This window comes from Equus quagga, chromosome 15, assembly GCF_021613505.1.
Source record: "Equus quagga isolate Etosha38 chromosome 15, UCLA_HA_Equagga_1.0, whole genome shotgun sequence".
NCBI lineage: Eukaryota > Metazoa > Chordata > Mammalia > Perissodactyla > Equidae > Equus > Equus quagga.
In genome coordinates, this window is record NC_060281.1 from 69,977,933 (window position 1) to 69,991,117 (window position 13,185).

General features: G+C 49.7%; 1 protein-coding gene across 1 annotated transcript in view; it reads left to right on the forward strand.

The window, feature by feature from the left end:
- The first annotated feature begins 12,180 nt into the window (after nt 1-12,180).
- Nucleotides 12,181-13,185, forward strand: part of LOC124227128 (translation initiation factor IF-2-like) — a 1,494-nt gene continuing 489 nt past the window's right edge. The window contains exons 1-3 of the mRNA XM_046641016.1: nt 12,181-12,215; nt 12,323-12,422; nt 12,552-13,179. Coding sequence (XP_046496972.1) covers nt 12,181-12,215; nt 12,323-12,422; nt 12,552-13,179 — 763 coding nt within the window. The remainder of the gene's footprint in view (nt 12,216-12,322; nt 12,423-12,551; nt 13,180-13,185) is intronic.

Here is a 13,185-nt window from a genome sequence, read left to right on the forward strand (position 1 = left end):
CATTGGAGTGTTTGAGGTCAACGCCCAGCCCTGAGCCAACCAGTAGGCGGGTTGGACGGTGCTGATGGGTCAGATCCGGGTTTCCTCCTCCGGACCCAGCGAGTAGGGGAGAGGTGTGCCCGTGAGGGAAATCAGAAAAATGGGATGGATTTCAGCGGGCAAAACAACAGATGTACCCTCTCTGCTCATTGACTATGAGCTTCTTGAGGCAGGGACTTCTGTCCTAATTTGCCTTTGCAGTCCTGGAGCCCCACCTGTCACACAGGAGGTCCTCAATGGCTGTGAGCTTTCTGGTGGGGTAAAGCCCTTTTCCCTTTTCCTTCCTGCCCTCTTCTGGAGCCTGGTTCATCTCCCAGAAACAAGGAGTTCTGTGATGAGTTCAAGGCTCCTACCAAGGGATTTGAGCTTCCAGAAAAAAAAAGTACTGCTTTGACCTCAGGCAAAACAACGGGGAAGGTGGAATCAACCCAAAAGTCTGCCATTGGATGAACAGATAAACAAAGTGTGGTCCATCCGCAGAATGGAATATTACTTAGCCATAAAAAAGGAATAGTGTAGTGCTATAACATGGATGAACCTTGAAAATATCATGCTAAGTGAAAGAAGCCAGTCACAAAAGGCCACATATTGTATGAGTCCATGTATATGAAATGTCCAAACAGGAAAATCCATAGAGACAGAGAGCAGACTAGTGGTCACCTCGGGCTGTGGTGGGAGTAGGGAGGAAATGGGGAGCGACTGCTAATGGGGTTTCTGTTTAGAACGATGAAAATGTTCTAGGACTAGATAGTAGTGGTGATTGCACATATCTGTGAATATACTAAGAGCACTGAATTGTGCCCTTTAAGTGCGTGGATTTTATGGCATGTGAACTATATCTCAATAAAGCTGTTTAAAACTAACAGGGAAGGGTTTTCAACCATCTGAGATATAGTCCGGAAACAGCCAGCTCAGCACAGCCGGGTAAGATGGCAGAAAGGACAGCCAGGAGAGGCTGTGGCTTTGAGATTCAATCGCGTTCTGAAGCTCACCGGACTCAGCTTCTGTTTTTCCTAGACCGTATTTCCACCATGAAGACCAAACAACTATCACGGCGTGGAGAAAGAGAAGGGCGGCCCCGGACATCCGTTTGCTGGCCTGGCACTACCAGCTGGCCTTGGGGTTCTACCACTGACATAGCAGTTTCACAGAACGTTGACATCAGACGAGGGCACTGTGACCGTGATGGAATGAGACAAAACACGAGGTGGTCCACAAAACACCAAACGTCTCCCTCTCTTGCTAAGACGAGTGACGGCTGCTTCTTCACCAGTGACAGCTCCAGCCTGGCTCTGGTCTGTCCTCCGTATAGAGGAGGTCTATCCCGAGCCCCAGTCCTAGAATTACCCCTGCTTCCTGACAGCACCTGCTCTGGAACACACTCCCAGATCCTTAAACTCCCCAGAATCACCCAACCAAAGCCCACCCTGTAACAGGCTCTTTCTAACGCCCAACACCCTCTTTAAAAAAAAAAAAAAAAGATTGGCACCTGAGCTAATATCTGTTGCCAACCTTCTTTCTTTCTTTCTTTCTTCTTCTTCTCCCCAAAGCCCCCAGCACATCATTGTAGATTCTAGCCGTGAGTGCCTCTGGTTGTGCTGTGTGGGACGCAGACTCAGCATGGCCTGATGAGCGGTGCCATGTCCACACCCAGCATCCAAACTGGCAAAACCCCAGGCCACCCAAGCGGAGTGTGTGAACCTAACCACTTGGCCACGGGCCGGCCCCCAACACCCTCCTACTTCGATGCCCACCGTTCCCATGGGGCACTTTCTCCCTCGCTGTAATGAGTGATGAACCCAACTGAATTAACTCCCAGTGTGTGCCTGCTGGTCTTTGGCTGGAGGACATTGACAGCTTCCAAACATCAGCTTTTTTTTTTTCCTGAGGAAGATGAGCCCTGAGCTCACTACTGCCAATCCTCCTCTTTTTTGCTGAGGAAGACTGGCCATGAGCTAACATCTGTGCCCATCTTCCTCTACTTTATACGTGGGACATCTACCACAGCATGAATGCCAAGCGGTGCCATGTCCGCACCCGGGATCCGAACCGGCGAACCCCGGCCGCCGAAGTAGAACATGCGCACTTAACCACTGTGACACCAGGCCGGCTCCCAAACATCAGCTTTTAATGCATATATTTGATGCCAAAGCCAGCTCAAAGAGAGCACAGAGCTCAACAACTTGCTCTCTGGCCTTGGACAGACATCGGTTGAACTCAGCTCAGCCACTTACTGTGTGACCTGTGGTAAGTTAATTGACCTCTCTGAGCCTCGGTTTCCTCGACTATGAAATCACGTTATGCTTCTGCTCAAAAAAACCTACAGAGGCTCCCAAGCTCATTGAGAATCAAACCTACAGCTTATCCTTCCCTGGGGCCCCTCATAATCTGGCCCCACTCTCCTCTCTGTTTCTTAGTGCACTTCCCTTCTCGGCTCTGCTCAAGCCCCATGGACCGATTGCTGGCCCTCCCCCCACCAGGCACACGCCTGATTGGGGGGCCCTGCACTTCCCCTTCCCTCTGCCTGGTTCCCTCTTGCCCCGTTTCCTCGTGGCTCACTCCCTCACTTTCTCGGTCTCTGCTCCAATGTCCCCACCGAAGGAAAAGCCCCCCCATTCTGTCACCCTCTGAGCCAGTGGTTTGCAAACTCTCGAATGAGCAGCAGAATCAGCCAGGGACGCTGGTGAAAGTAGACCCGCCCAAGCGCGTTCTTCCTCCTCCCTGCTGGCGGGAGCGTAAAACGACTCAACCCCTTGGGAAAACAGTTTGGTGGTTTCTTGAAAAGTTAAACAGACACTTACTGTGCAACCCAGATATTCTGGTTCTAGGTATTTAATCAAAAGAAAGGAACACATGTTTCCGTACGAAGATCTGTACACGAATGTTCACAGCATTAGAATTAAGCAAAAACTGGAAATGACCCAAATGTCCAACCACAGGCGAGTGGATAAACAAATTGTGGTATATCCATACAGTGGAATACTATTCAGCAATAAAAAGAATGAGCTATCTATACACACAATTTGAATGAATCTTTTTTTTTGAGGAACATTAGCCCTGAGCTAACATCTGCTGCCAATACTCCTCTTTTTGCTGAGGAAGACTGGCCCTGAGCTCAATCCGTGACCATCTTCCTCTACTTTGTACGTGGGACGCCTGCCACAGCATGGTGTGCCAAGTGGTGCCATGTCCGCACCCCGGATCTGAAGAGGTCGACCCCAGGCTGCCAAAGGGGAACCTGCACACTTAACCACTGCGCCACTGGGCCGGCCCGTGATTGAATCTTAAAACGTTATGCTGAGTAAACAAAGCTGGACCAAAAGAACTACATTTAGCTTATTTCCTGTTTTGGACGATTTTCAGTAAAGCTGCTATGGACATTCTTTTCTCATTTCTGTTGAGTACAAACCTAGGAGTGGAATTGCTGGGCCATAAGGCTGGGGTGTGTTTAGATTTAGTCGGTGCTGCCCATTGTCCAGAGTGGTTTTATTAATTATACTCCTAACAGCATTGTATGGAGGTCCTGACCTCGTCGAGCTTGAGAACTGTGAAAACGGCTGGTGTGGTTGAAATGTGGATAATGAAGAGGGCTAGATCCCGTCCCCAGCCCACTAAGAACAATGGAAATCATGGAAAGGATTAAACTCAGAAAACAGCCCAGGCAAAACTGCATTGGAGAGAGACGTGTGGCTGCAGCGCGGAGCTACCAGCACACGCACACGGTCGGGGTTTGCTGTCCGCTGGGACGAGCGGTGGCCAGCAGCCGTCCTCCTTACTGCCTGGTGTATAGGCAGCAATGGAGGTGCTGGGCAGAGGAGGATGGAATGTGTTTTGGCCACTCACATCTCATGAAGTTGAAAGGACCAAAAATTGTGTCGATTTGCACAGCAACGTTGTTTAAAGTAGCCCAAACCAGGAGATAGTGTGAGTGTCTACCAAGGGAGAAAGGATCAGGGAAATTACAGTACATCCATAAAACAGAAGACTATGCAATCACTTAAAAGAATGAGACAAGTGTTCTCTATTGAAAGAAAAAGAATGAGCAAGGGCTATGTATGCTGGGATAGAAAGATGATTATAGGGTATTATTAAGTGAAAAAAGCTTTTTGCATACTAATATGTATGTCATGCTTCCATTACAAAAAAAAAGTGTATGTTTAGATATATGTGCATATTCTCAGGAAAAAATCAGTAAGAGCATGGACCAAACTATCAACAGTAGTTAGCTGGGAGTGGAAATGGGATGGGAGGAATTCTACTGAACACAATTTCTTAAATGGTCTGATTATGGGTATGGCAGACCTGGATCTGTTCAGCCCACCTGCACGCTCCCCCACCCTCCCTGGGATCCTTGCCTTGTTTCCTGGCATGAACAGCATCAGCCACAGCTCACGCTGTATCCGTGGCTGCAAAGCCCGGTGCTGTGCCACAGTCACCTCAGCTCCTAACATTTCTGATGGTCTCAGAAGCCTGCAGGACAAAGACTGTTGGCTGCCCCAGCACCCAGGACCATCCCAACTAGCGCGGGTCCGCCTGTAAATGGGGGGAGGTCAGTGCCCCGTGGGGAGGACCAGTGAGAGGCATGAAGGAGCAGGCAGATAAATGGCTCAGCTTCCCCCTCATACCCCACTCCCCTCCGTGCTGACGGACACTTCTGAGAGTCAGTGGCTTTCCCATAAGACCGAGCAGCCAGCTGCGTGTTCTTGTGCGGCCGGGCCAACTTCGGTGCTGTTCCCCTGGCGCGAGCTCTGCCTCCTCCTCTGCCTCACTTCCCTTCCCTCACGCCTGCTTCCCTTGTATCGTGGCCTCCAAAAAAGCATTAGCTCAAAGCTTTTCAAGAAACCCATACAAAAGTAATGGGTGATTTTTTACTTTTTAAATATTTTTCTTTAAACATTTTCTTTCATTCAGAGCCCAACCATTGAAGCGGCTGAGACCCTGGAAGCAGAGACGCACTACCAGGTTAATGTAACTATAATGGAAAATCCACACAGACCCAGCATTTACAGGTGACCTCTCTTCAGGTGGAAACAGACATTGAAATTCAGAGAGCGTGCCCAGTGCGGTTTAAAGAATCTTTGTTGCTAAGGTTTGATCTTCCTGTTTTCCAAGAAGGATTTTGGGAGCCTGCTCATGTCTTCCATGCAGTGCCCTTGGAGGGAGGATGACTGAACAGAATGAATGCAGAACAGATTGTGAGTCTTGTGTGACGCTTCTGGTGTTTAAAGATGGAACGAGGACATCAAAATCGTCCATGACCATCTCAAGTCTGTCAAATTAAAGATGAAGGAGGAGTGGGGGGAGGGGGGAGAAGGAAAAGAGGGAAGAGGGGGAGGGGTAGGAAGAATGAGAAGCCACAACAGCAACCATGGGAAGTTAGGAGGGTGGCGTGGGTCGTAGAGAGGGTGTGAGGCTATTTCAGGATTTTAGCCCCTGGGATGGAGCCCAAGGGACAGGGCAAGGAAAGCAGAGCTGGGCAGGAGAACGCTCAGACTCCTGAAAAATAGGGGTGCTCATAAAATAGCCCATCTAGTCAGCTCAGGCTGCTATGGCAAAAATACCATCCTTTATAAACAACAGAAATTTATTCCTCACAGTTGTGGAGGCTGGAAGTCCGTCTGATGAGGGTCCTCTTCCTGCTTCACAAACGGCTGTCTGTGTGATGTGTCCTCACTCGGTGGAAGGGGCAAGAATGCACTCCCCTCCAGGGCTCTTTTGTAAGAGCACTAGTCTCATGCACAAGGGCTCTGCCCTCTTGACTTAATCATCTCCCAGAGCCCCACCTCCAAACACCGTCACATTAGGGGTTAGGATTTCAGCATATGAATTTGGGGGACACAGACATTCAGTCCAGGGAAGCTATGCTCAAGGGCCCTGAGCTGCCTCTCAAGCCCTGATGTGGTTTCTCGGGCCCCTGTGGCTTGATTTTCCAGGAAGCAGTGACTTCTCCTTCCACGCAATCACTGCTTCTCTCTGCCACGTCCCAGACCAACTGGCGTGCAGAGGGAGGAGCCACCTGTCCTCTGCTCGCAGCTCTTCCTCCTGCCCCATGGGGGGGGGGGGGGTGGTGCAGAACCCACTCATGCTCTTGCCCCACTCCAGATCTTCTCTTCCTGTTGGTGGCATCGAATCTCTCTTCTCTTATAAATGGTTGAAGCAAGACTTGTGGTCATCCCAGGCAAGTAAATACTTTGCCACTTCTTCAAGCTTATAGTCTTTATTTTTTAATTTTTTAAATGAAAATTTTCTAATATTACAGAAAGAGGAACAATAGTACAATGAACTTCCTAATACCCATCACTCAGCTTCAACAATTATTAACAAAATGGCCAGTGTTCATTTCATCCATGTTCCCAACCATCCCACCCTCCCAGTGGGTTCTTTTAAAGCGATTCATAGACATTATATCATTTTATATATAAATATTTCAGCAAGCCCATAGTCTTGAAAGAGTGGTTCCAGCTTATTGAGAGTGGAGGTTGAGCACTGTGCATGGAACGGACAGAGAAAGAGCAACCTTCAATCCCCTTTCTGTGGTTTCTGGACAGTTCAGCTCTGGCCCGTATTTGCATGCTCTCCTCAGCAGGTCACGTGTTGTTTTCTGCTCAGCATTTGAACTCCCTTTCTAAGTCTAGGCTGTCCGTCCGTGGGTGGCTCCCAGTGAAAGCAGAGTTTTATTCCTTCTATAGAAGCTGTAAAGCTAAATCCTTGTTTTCCCCAATCCCAGGGCATGGCTGGGACCCAAACTCAGCCGTGTGGGTGCTCTCCCCAGGGATTTGGGTCTGGCATGGTACATGGAAGACCTACAGGAGTAGCAGGGTGGCTGGCGCTTAGAGAGTGAGGTGTGCAGGTGTGAGACAAAGATGGAGCAGCAGACACAGATCAGACCATCAAAGTCATGTCAGCCATGGCAAGGACTTTGGGTTTTACTGTGACTTGGCATTGACACCTGGTGTGATAAAATGCATGTGTTTATCAAGATTACTGGCTGCTGTGTAGAAAACAGATTAGAAGGAGGAAGAGAGGAAGTGGATAAATCAGCTGGAAACCTACTGTAGCCTTCCAGGAGCGGAAATCATAGTAAGGTGGGCGAGGGTGGTAGCAGAGAGGCCGAGAAAAGTGGAAGAATTTGAGAGAGATTTTGGAGGTAGAATTGCTGGGTCTGGGTTGCCCCAGCTTCTAATTCCTGTCATAGCCCCTCACGCCACAGACAGACATCAGCGTTGAATCAGTAATGTTATTGTTTGAAATGAAACGCTTCAGTGGTAACAATAACAGCAAATGTAACACTAACACAACAACACTAACAATAACAGCGATAGCTACCATTACTGCAGCTCCTACAATGTGCCAGCCTCTGTTCCAAACACTTTACACATTTTAACTCACTTAATACCCGCAAAAATCCTGGAGGGAGGTATGATCCAGATTACTCCCATTTTACAGATGCAAACACTGACACAAAGAATGATTCAGGGACTTGCCGGAGGCCATATAACATACCTACCACATCAAACATGAACTTGGCCACACAGTCAATTGCTGGTTCCCTCTTCAGCTTCATCTCCCACCGTTCCCCAGCTTGCCCCATCCAGTCCAGTCCCAGCCCGCTGACTCACACACAAGCAGAGGCTGTCCTTCCCCGGGGCCTCACACACATGCCTGTGGCCTTGTCTTCTTCACTCATGTATTGTATGTTTCCATTTATTTGAAAGGCCCAGAATAGGCAAATCCATAGACAGAAAGCGGGTGGGTGGGGGCCCTGCCTGTCACACAGGAGGTCCTCAATGGCTGCGAGCTTCCTCGCTGGGTAAAGCTCTTTTCCCTTTTCCTTCCTGCCCTCTTCTGGAGCCTGGTTCATCACCCAGAAACAAGGAGTTCTGTGATGAGGTCAAGGTTCCTACCAAGGGATTTGAGCTTCCAGAAGAAAAGTACTGCTTTTACCTCAGGCAAAACAACAGGGAAGGTGGAATCAACCCAAAAGTTCCTCGATGGATGAATAGATAAACAGTGTGGTCCATCCACACAATGAAATATTACTCAGCCGTAAAAAGGAAGGACGTACTGCTGCAACGTGGATAAACCGTGAAAACGCTATGCTAAGTGAAAGAAGCTAGACCCAAAAGGTCACATTGTATATGATTCCATCGATATGAAATGTTCAGAATAGACAAGTCTATCGACCCAGAAAGCAGAGTAGTGGCTGCCAGGGGCTGGAGGCATGGGGAATGGAGAGTGCCAGCTAATGCGTACTAGGTTTTGGGGGGAGGGCAGTTAATGAAAATGTTCTGAAATTAGAGAGTGGTGATGGTTGCACAACCTTGTGAATATACTAAAAACTACTGAGTTGTACACATTAAAAGGATGAGTATTATTTCATGTGATTATATCTAAATAAACATAAAAAATGAATCCTTCCTCCAAAAATAAATGCTAGAACATGCCGCCACCAAATAAACTGAACTCAAATAAGATCAAATCTCTTGATCCAATTACCAGTTTACAGAAAATATAGGGAACAAACATATTAAAGGGCTTTATAGTGGTGAAATTAGCAAAATCCAGACTAGGAATCTCAACAAGACAAAGAATCCTGTTTCATCAAAAATAAATTTCAAGACTAGGCAAAAAGAGATAAAGGATTAAAAGCGACTAAGGAACATGTCAGCCAGTTGCAATATGTGGATATTATTTTTGAGTCTTGAGTTAAACAAACTGAAAAAATAAATTGATGAGACAATTGACACTTTGAACACACTGGATATTTGATATGAAGAAATTATTAATTTTGATAATGGCACTGGTAAGTGCCACGAATTGATAATGGCACTGTGGCTATACAGTTTCAATATGTTTTAAAGATTTTATTTTTTTTTTTCCTTTTTCTCCCCAAAGCCCCCCAGTACATAGTTGTGTATTTTTAGTTGTGGGTCCTTCTAGTTGTAGCATGTGGGATGCCGCCTCAGCATGGCCTAATGAGCGGTGCCATGTCTGTGGCCAGGATCTGAACCAGCGAAACCCTGGGCCACCGAAGCAGAGCGTGTGAACTTAACCACTCAGCCACGGGGCCGGTCCCTCAATATGTTTTAGAAATACATATTAAAATATTTATAGGTGAAAAGATATGGTATCTGTGACTCTTTTTGTGATTGAAAAGTACTGACTAACCACCTGGTTTCTGTGACACACGAATTTCTTGATTCTCCTCCCTTTTCTCAACCCTCTCTTGCTCCATCTGAAATTAGTTTATTTTGGTTTTATTTGTTTATGTCCGTTTCCCACGGGGGCAGTAATCCCATCTCTCTTGTATATTGCCATAGCCCACAGGGTTAGCAGAGTCCTTGGAATATATTAAGAGCTAAATATTTCTTGAATGAATGAATGTCGATATAGGTCTGATCACACCTACTGCTCTAGTCCTGAGTTCCAGGTCCACATTTCTGGCTGTCAACTGGACAGCACATGTACACCCAGACCGGATAGCTCCCCCAGGTTTCTTTAATATTAATACTAAAAGCTAGCTCTTCAATAGCACTTTGTGTAGCTGGCACATAGATTGATTTAATAATCACAGTTACCCTCTGTGATCTCATTTTACAGATGGGGAAACTGAGGCACTGAGTGGTCATGTGACTTGCCCAAGGTCACCCCCCTGGTCCGTGACTGCACCAGGATTAGAACTCAGAGAGGCTCTGGAAGTTTAACCACTAGGCTCAACTGCTTCTCTCTCCTTTTCTTAAGATTGTAACCATTCTCCTAGGCACTCGGGTTCACTATTTGGGGGTCACCTTAGACCCCTGCGTCCCTGTCCCCTCCCTGAAGTTATTTCCATCCCCTCTACCCTCTCATCCCCTTCTTAGCCGGGTCTGGAGGTTCTGGCTGCAGGCTGGCCTTGTGGCTCCTCAATACTTGTCCCCTCCCAGCAGACTCTCAGTGCATCTTTGCTGCCTCGAGAGAAACACTACCCCAGTCAGGGCATTCTTTATTCATTCCTTCATTCCCCACAGGCCCCCACTGGGTTCAGCTCCATCTCTCCCAGCTGTGGGACCTTGAGCAAGTTACTTAACCTCCTGTGGTGGGTTGAATGGTGCCACCCTTCCTTCCCCCAAAAAAGCTATGTCCACGACTTAGTCCCCAGAACCTGCGAACGTGACCCTATTTGAAAAACGTGTCTTTGCAGATGCGCTTAAGTTAAGCATCCTGAGATGAGATCATCCTGGATTGTGTGGGTGGGCTCTTAATCTAATGACAAGCGTTTTTACAAGAGACACAGAGAAGACAGCCACACAGAAGAGAAGGCCGTGTGTGTGAGACGGAGGCAGAGACCGGAGCGACGGGGCCACCAGCTAAGGAAGCCAGCAGCCCGAAGAGGCAGGAAGGATCCCCCCGGAGCCCTCAGAGGGAGCATGGCCCTGCCCACACCTGGATTTGAGACTTCTGGCCCCTAGAGCTGTCACAATAACTTTCTGTTCTTTTAAGTCAACAAGTCTGCGGCAATTTGTTACGGGAGCTACAGGAATCTGACATCCTCCCTGTTCCTCCCTGTCCTTCCTGTAGGACAGGAAAAATCATATGTCCGACTCAGTGGGTTGCTGTGCATGGATCAGACCCTGGTTTTAGCACTCACCAGCTGCCTGGACTTGGGTGTTATTTGACCTCTCTGTGCCTCAGTTTCCTCATTTGTAAAACAGGGGTAATAATACTTCCTAGGATGTTGCAAGGCAGCCGTTCCCAGACTTTTTGGTCTCAGGGACCCCTTTCCAAGGGCACTCTTAAAAACTATTGAAGGGCCCGGCCCCGTGGCCGAGTGGTTAAGTTCTCGCGCTCCGCTTTGGCGGCCCAGGGTTCGGATCTTGGGCGCGGACATGGCACTGCTCACTAGGCCATGTTGAGGTGGAGTCCCACATGCCACAACTAGAAGGACCCACAACTAAAAATATATATATATATATATACAACTATGTATTGAGGAGATTTGGGGAGAAAAAAAGGCAGGAAAAAAAAAAAGAAGATTGGCAACAGTTGTTAGCTCTGGTGCCAATCTTTAAAAATAAAAAACAAAAAAAACCCCACTATTGAAGATCCTGGACCAGCCCAGTGGCGCAGCGGTTAAGTGCATATGTTCCGCTTCGGCGGCCCGGGGTTTGCCAGTTCGGATCCCCGTATGGACATGGCACCCCTTGGCATGCCATGCTGTGGTGGGCATCCCACATATTAAAAAAAAAAAAAACGTAGAGGAGGATGGGCATGGATGTTAGCTCAGGGCCAGTCTTCCTTAGCAAAAAGAGGAGGATTGGCAGCAGTTAGCTCAGGGCTAATCTTCCTCAAAAATAAAGCTATTGAAGATCCTAAAGAGATTTTGTTACGTGGCTTATATCTATGGATATCTCCTATAACTAGAAATTTAAACTGATGATTTTTTAAAATATTAATTTAAAAATAGGCACATTCCACATATTTTTTAATAAAAAAATGACTCTATGCCCCAAACGAAAAACGTACTGAGGACAGCGGCATGGTTTTATAGTTTTGCAGCTCTCTTTAATATCTAGCTCTTTATAGGATCCTCACATGGACCTCAAAGCTGCTTCTGCATAGTCATCCTATTGTGACATGCTCTTTTGTGTTAAGCTCGTGAACACTTGCCTCTCACAGATATATATCTGGCAAAAGGACAACCTGAGAGCCACCCTTCGGGTATTGGGGCACCCCAGTGGTGGACAGGCCACACTTTGAGAACTGATGGAGTAAGGATTAAATGAGGAAATATTTGTAAAGTACTTAGAACAATGCCTGGCACATAGTAAGCACTATATATATATATTTTTAACTAAATGTAACACAAATGCTCAATACATTAACTTTTTTTTTTTCCAGTTTTCATCAATACGTGCTAGGGGTGGGCTTTATAGTACAAGGGTGTTGGTTTTTTCTGCCTTCAAGGACCTCACAGGCTGATGGGAGGCGTATGTGTAACCACACCGCTGAAACGCAGTCTTTTAAGAGCAATTTTACGGGCGAAGGTAGCAATTTTATGCGGGAACGCAGAGGAGGGTCCCTCACCCACGCATGGGGGATGAGAAGAGGGGAGGGGGTGCGCGTTCAGGAAAGTCTCTCCTGGGGGCAGGCGGGGGGTGTCTGATGGGCAAGTGGATTCAGCCCTGTCAAAAGGACAGGTGACTTGGGGCAAGAAGATTCGAGATGCTGAGATCCAAACCCCGGCCTCGCCTTCTCTGTGAAGTGGCCTTTATGTCACAAGGAGCCACTAATTGACGTGGCTCAGCGGGCGGGGCAGCCCGGCGGCCTGGGGAGCAGAGGACCCCACGACCCTGCTGCCCCCCTGCGGGGCGCCTCTACTGGAGCGCAGGGCCCGGCGCCGCCAGGTCCCCCGGGTCACCGGGTCGGCGGGGCGGTCTGCGGGCCGGGAGATGGGGGTGGTTCCTCGCTTCCTCCCCAGGATGGGCCCCATCCCGGAGTCCCCCTCAAGACCCCTCCATTGCTCTCCAACGCAGGGGCCGCCGCCGCCACTGCGAATCGTCCAGACGCCAGCGCCCCCCGCCCCCGCCCCCGTCCCCCGGGCGAGCCGCGAGCGCTCGGGGCGGGAGGCGCAGAGGAGGAGCCAGGACCGCGCCGGGGAGGGGGGCGCCGGCGGCCGCGGAGCAGGAGGGTCCGGCGGGGAGAGCGAGGCGCTGCCGGGCGGGCGGGGGTGCGGGGCCGCTGGGGACCCAGGGCGCCCCCGGGCGGCGGCAGGCGGCGCGCCCCTCGCCAGGCCGGGATCGGGGCGGGGCGCGCGGCATCCCCGCGGGGGGAGCGGCTCGCCCGGCCTCGGCGCCGCCAAAGTTTCCCGGAGGAGCCGCAGCCGCCCTTCCTTCCCAGGCCCCGGGCGCGGGGCGACCCTCGGGCGAGGACTGTTTCCGAGGGCGGCGGGGCCCCCTCTCCAGCCAGACCCCGCGCCTCCATTGCGCCCAACTCGGATTCCCAAGTTCTTGGGAGGCGCCGCGGGCCTGCGCACGCGCGCCTTCCTCGGCTCCCCCTCCTCCTCCTCCTCCTCCCCCACTTGGGAGCAGGCTCGGGGCCGAGCCGGGCGCCGAGACCCGGGCCCGCGTGCCGCCCGCCGCCGCCGCCGCCGCCTCCGCCCCCGCCCAT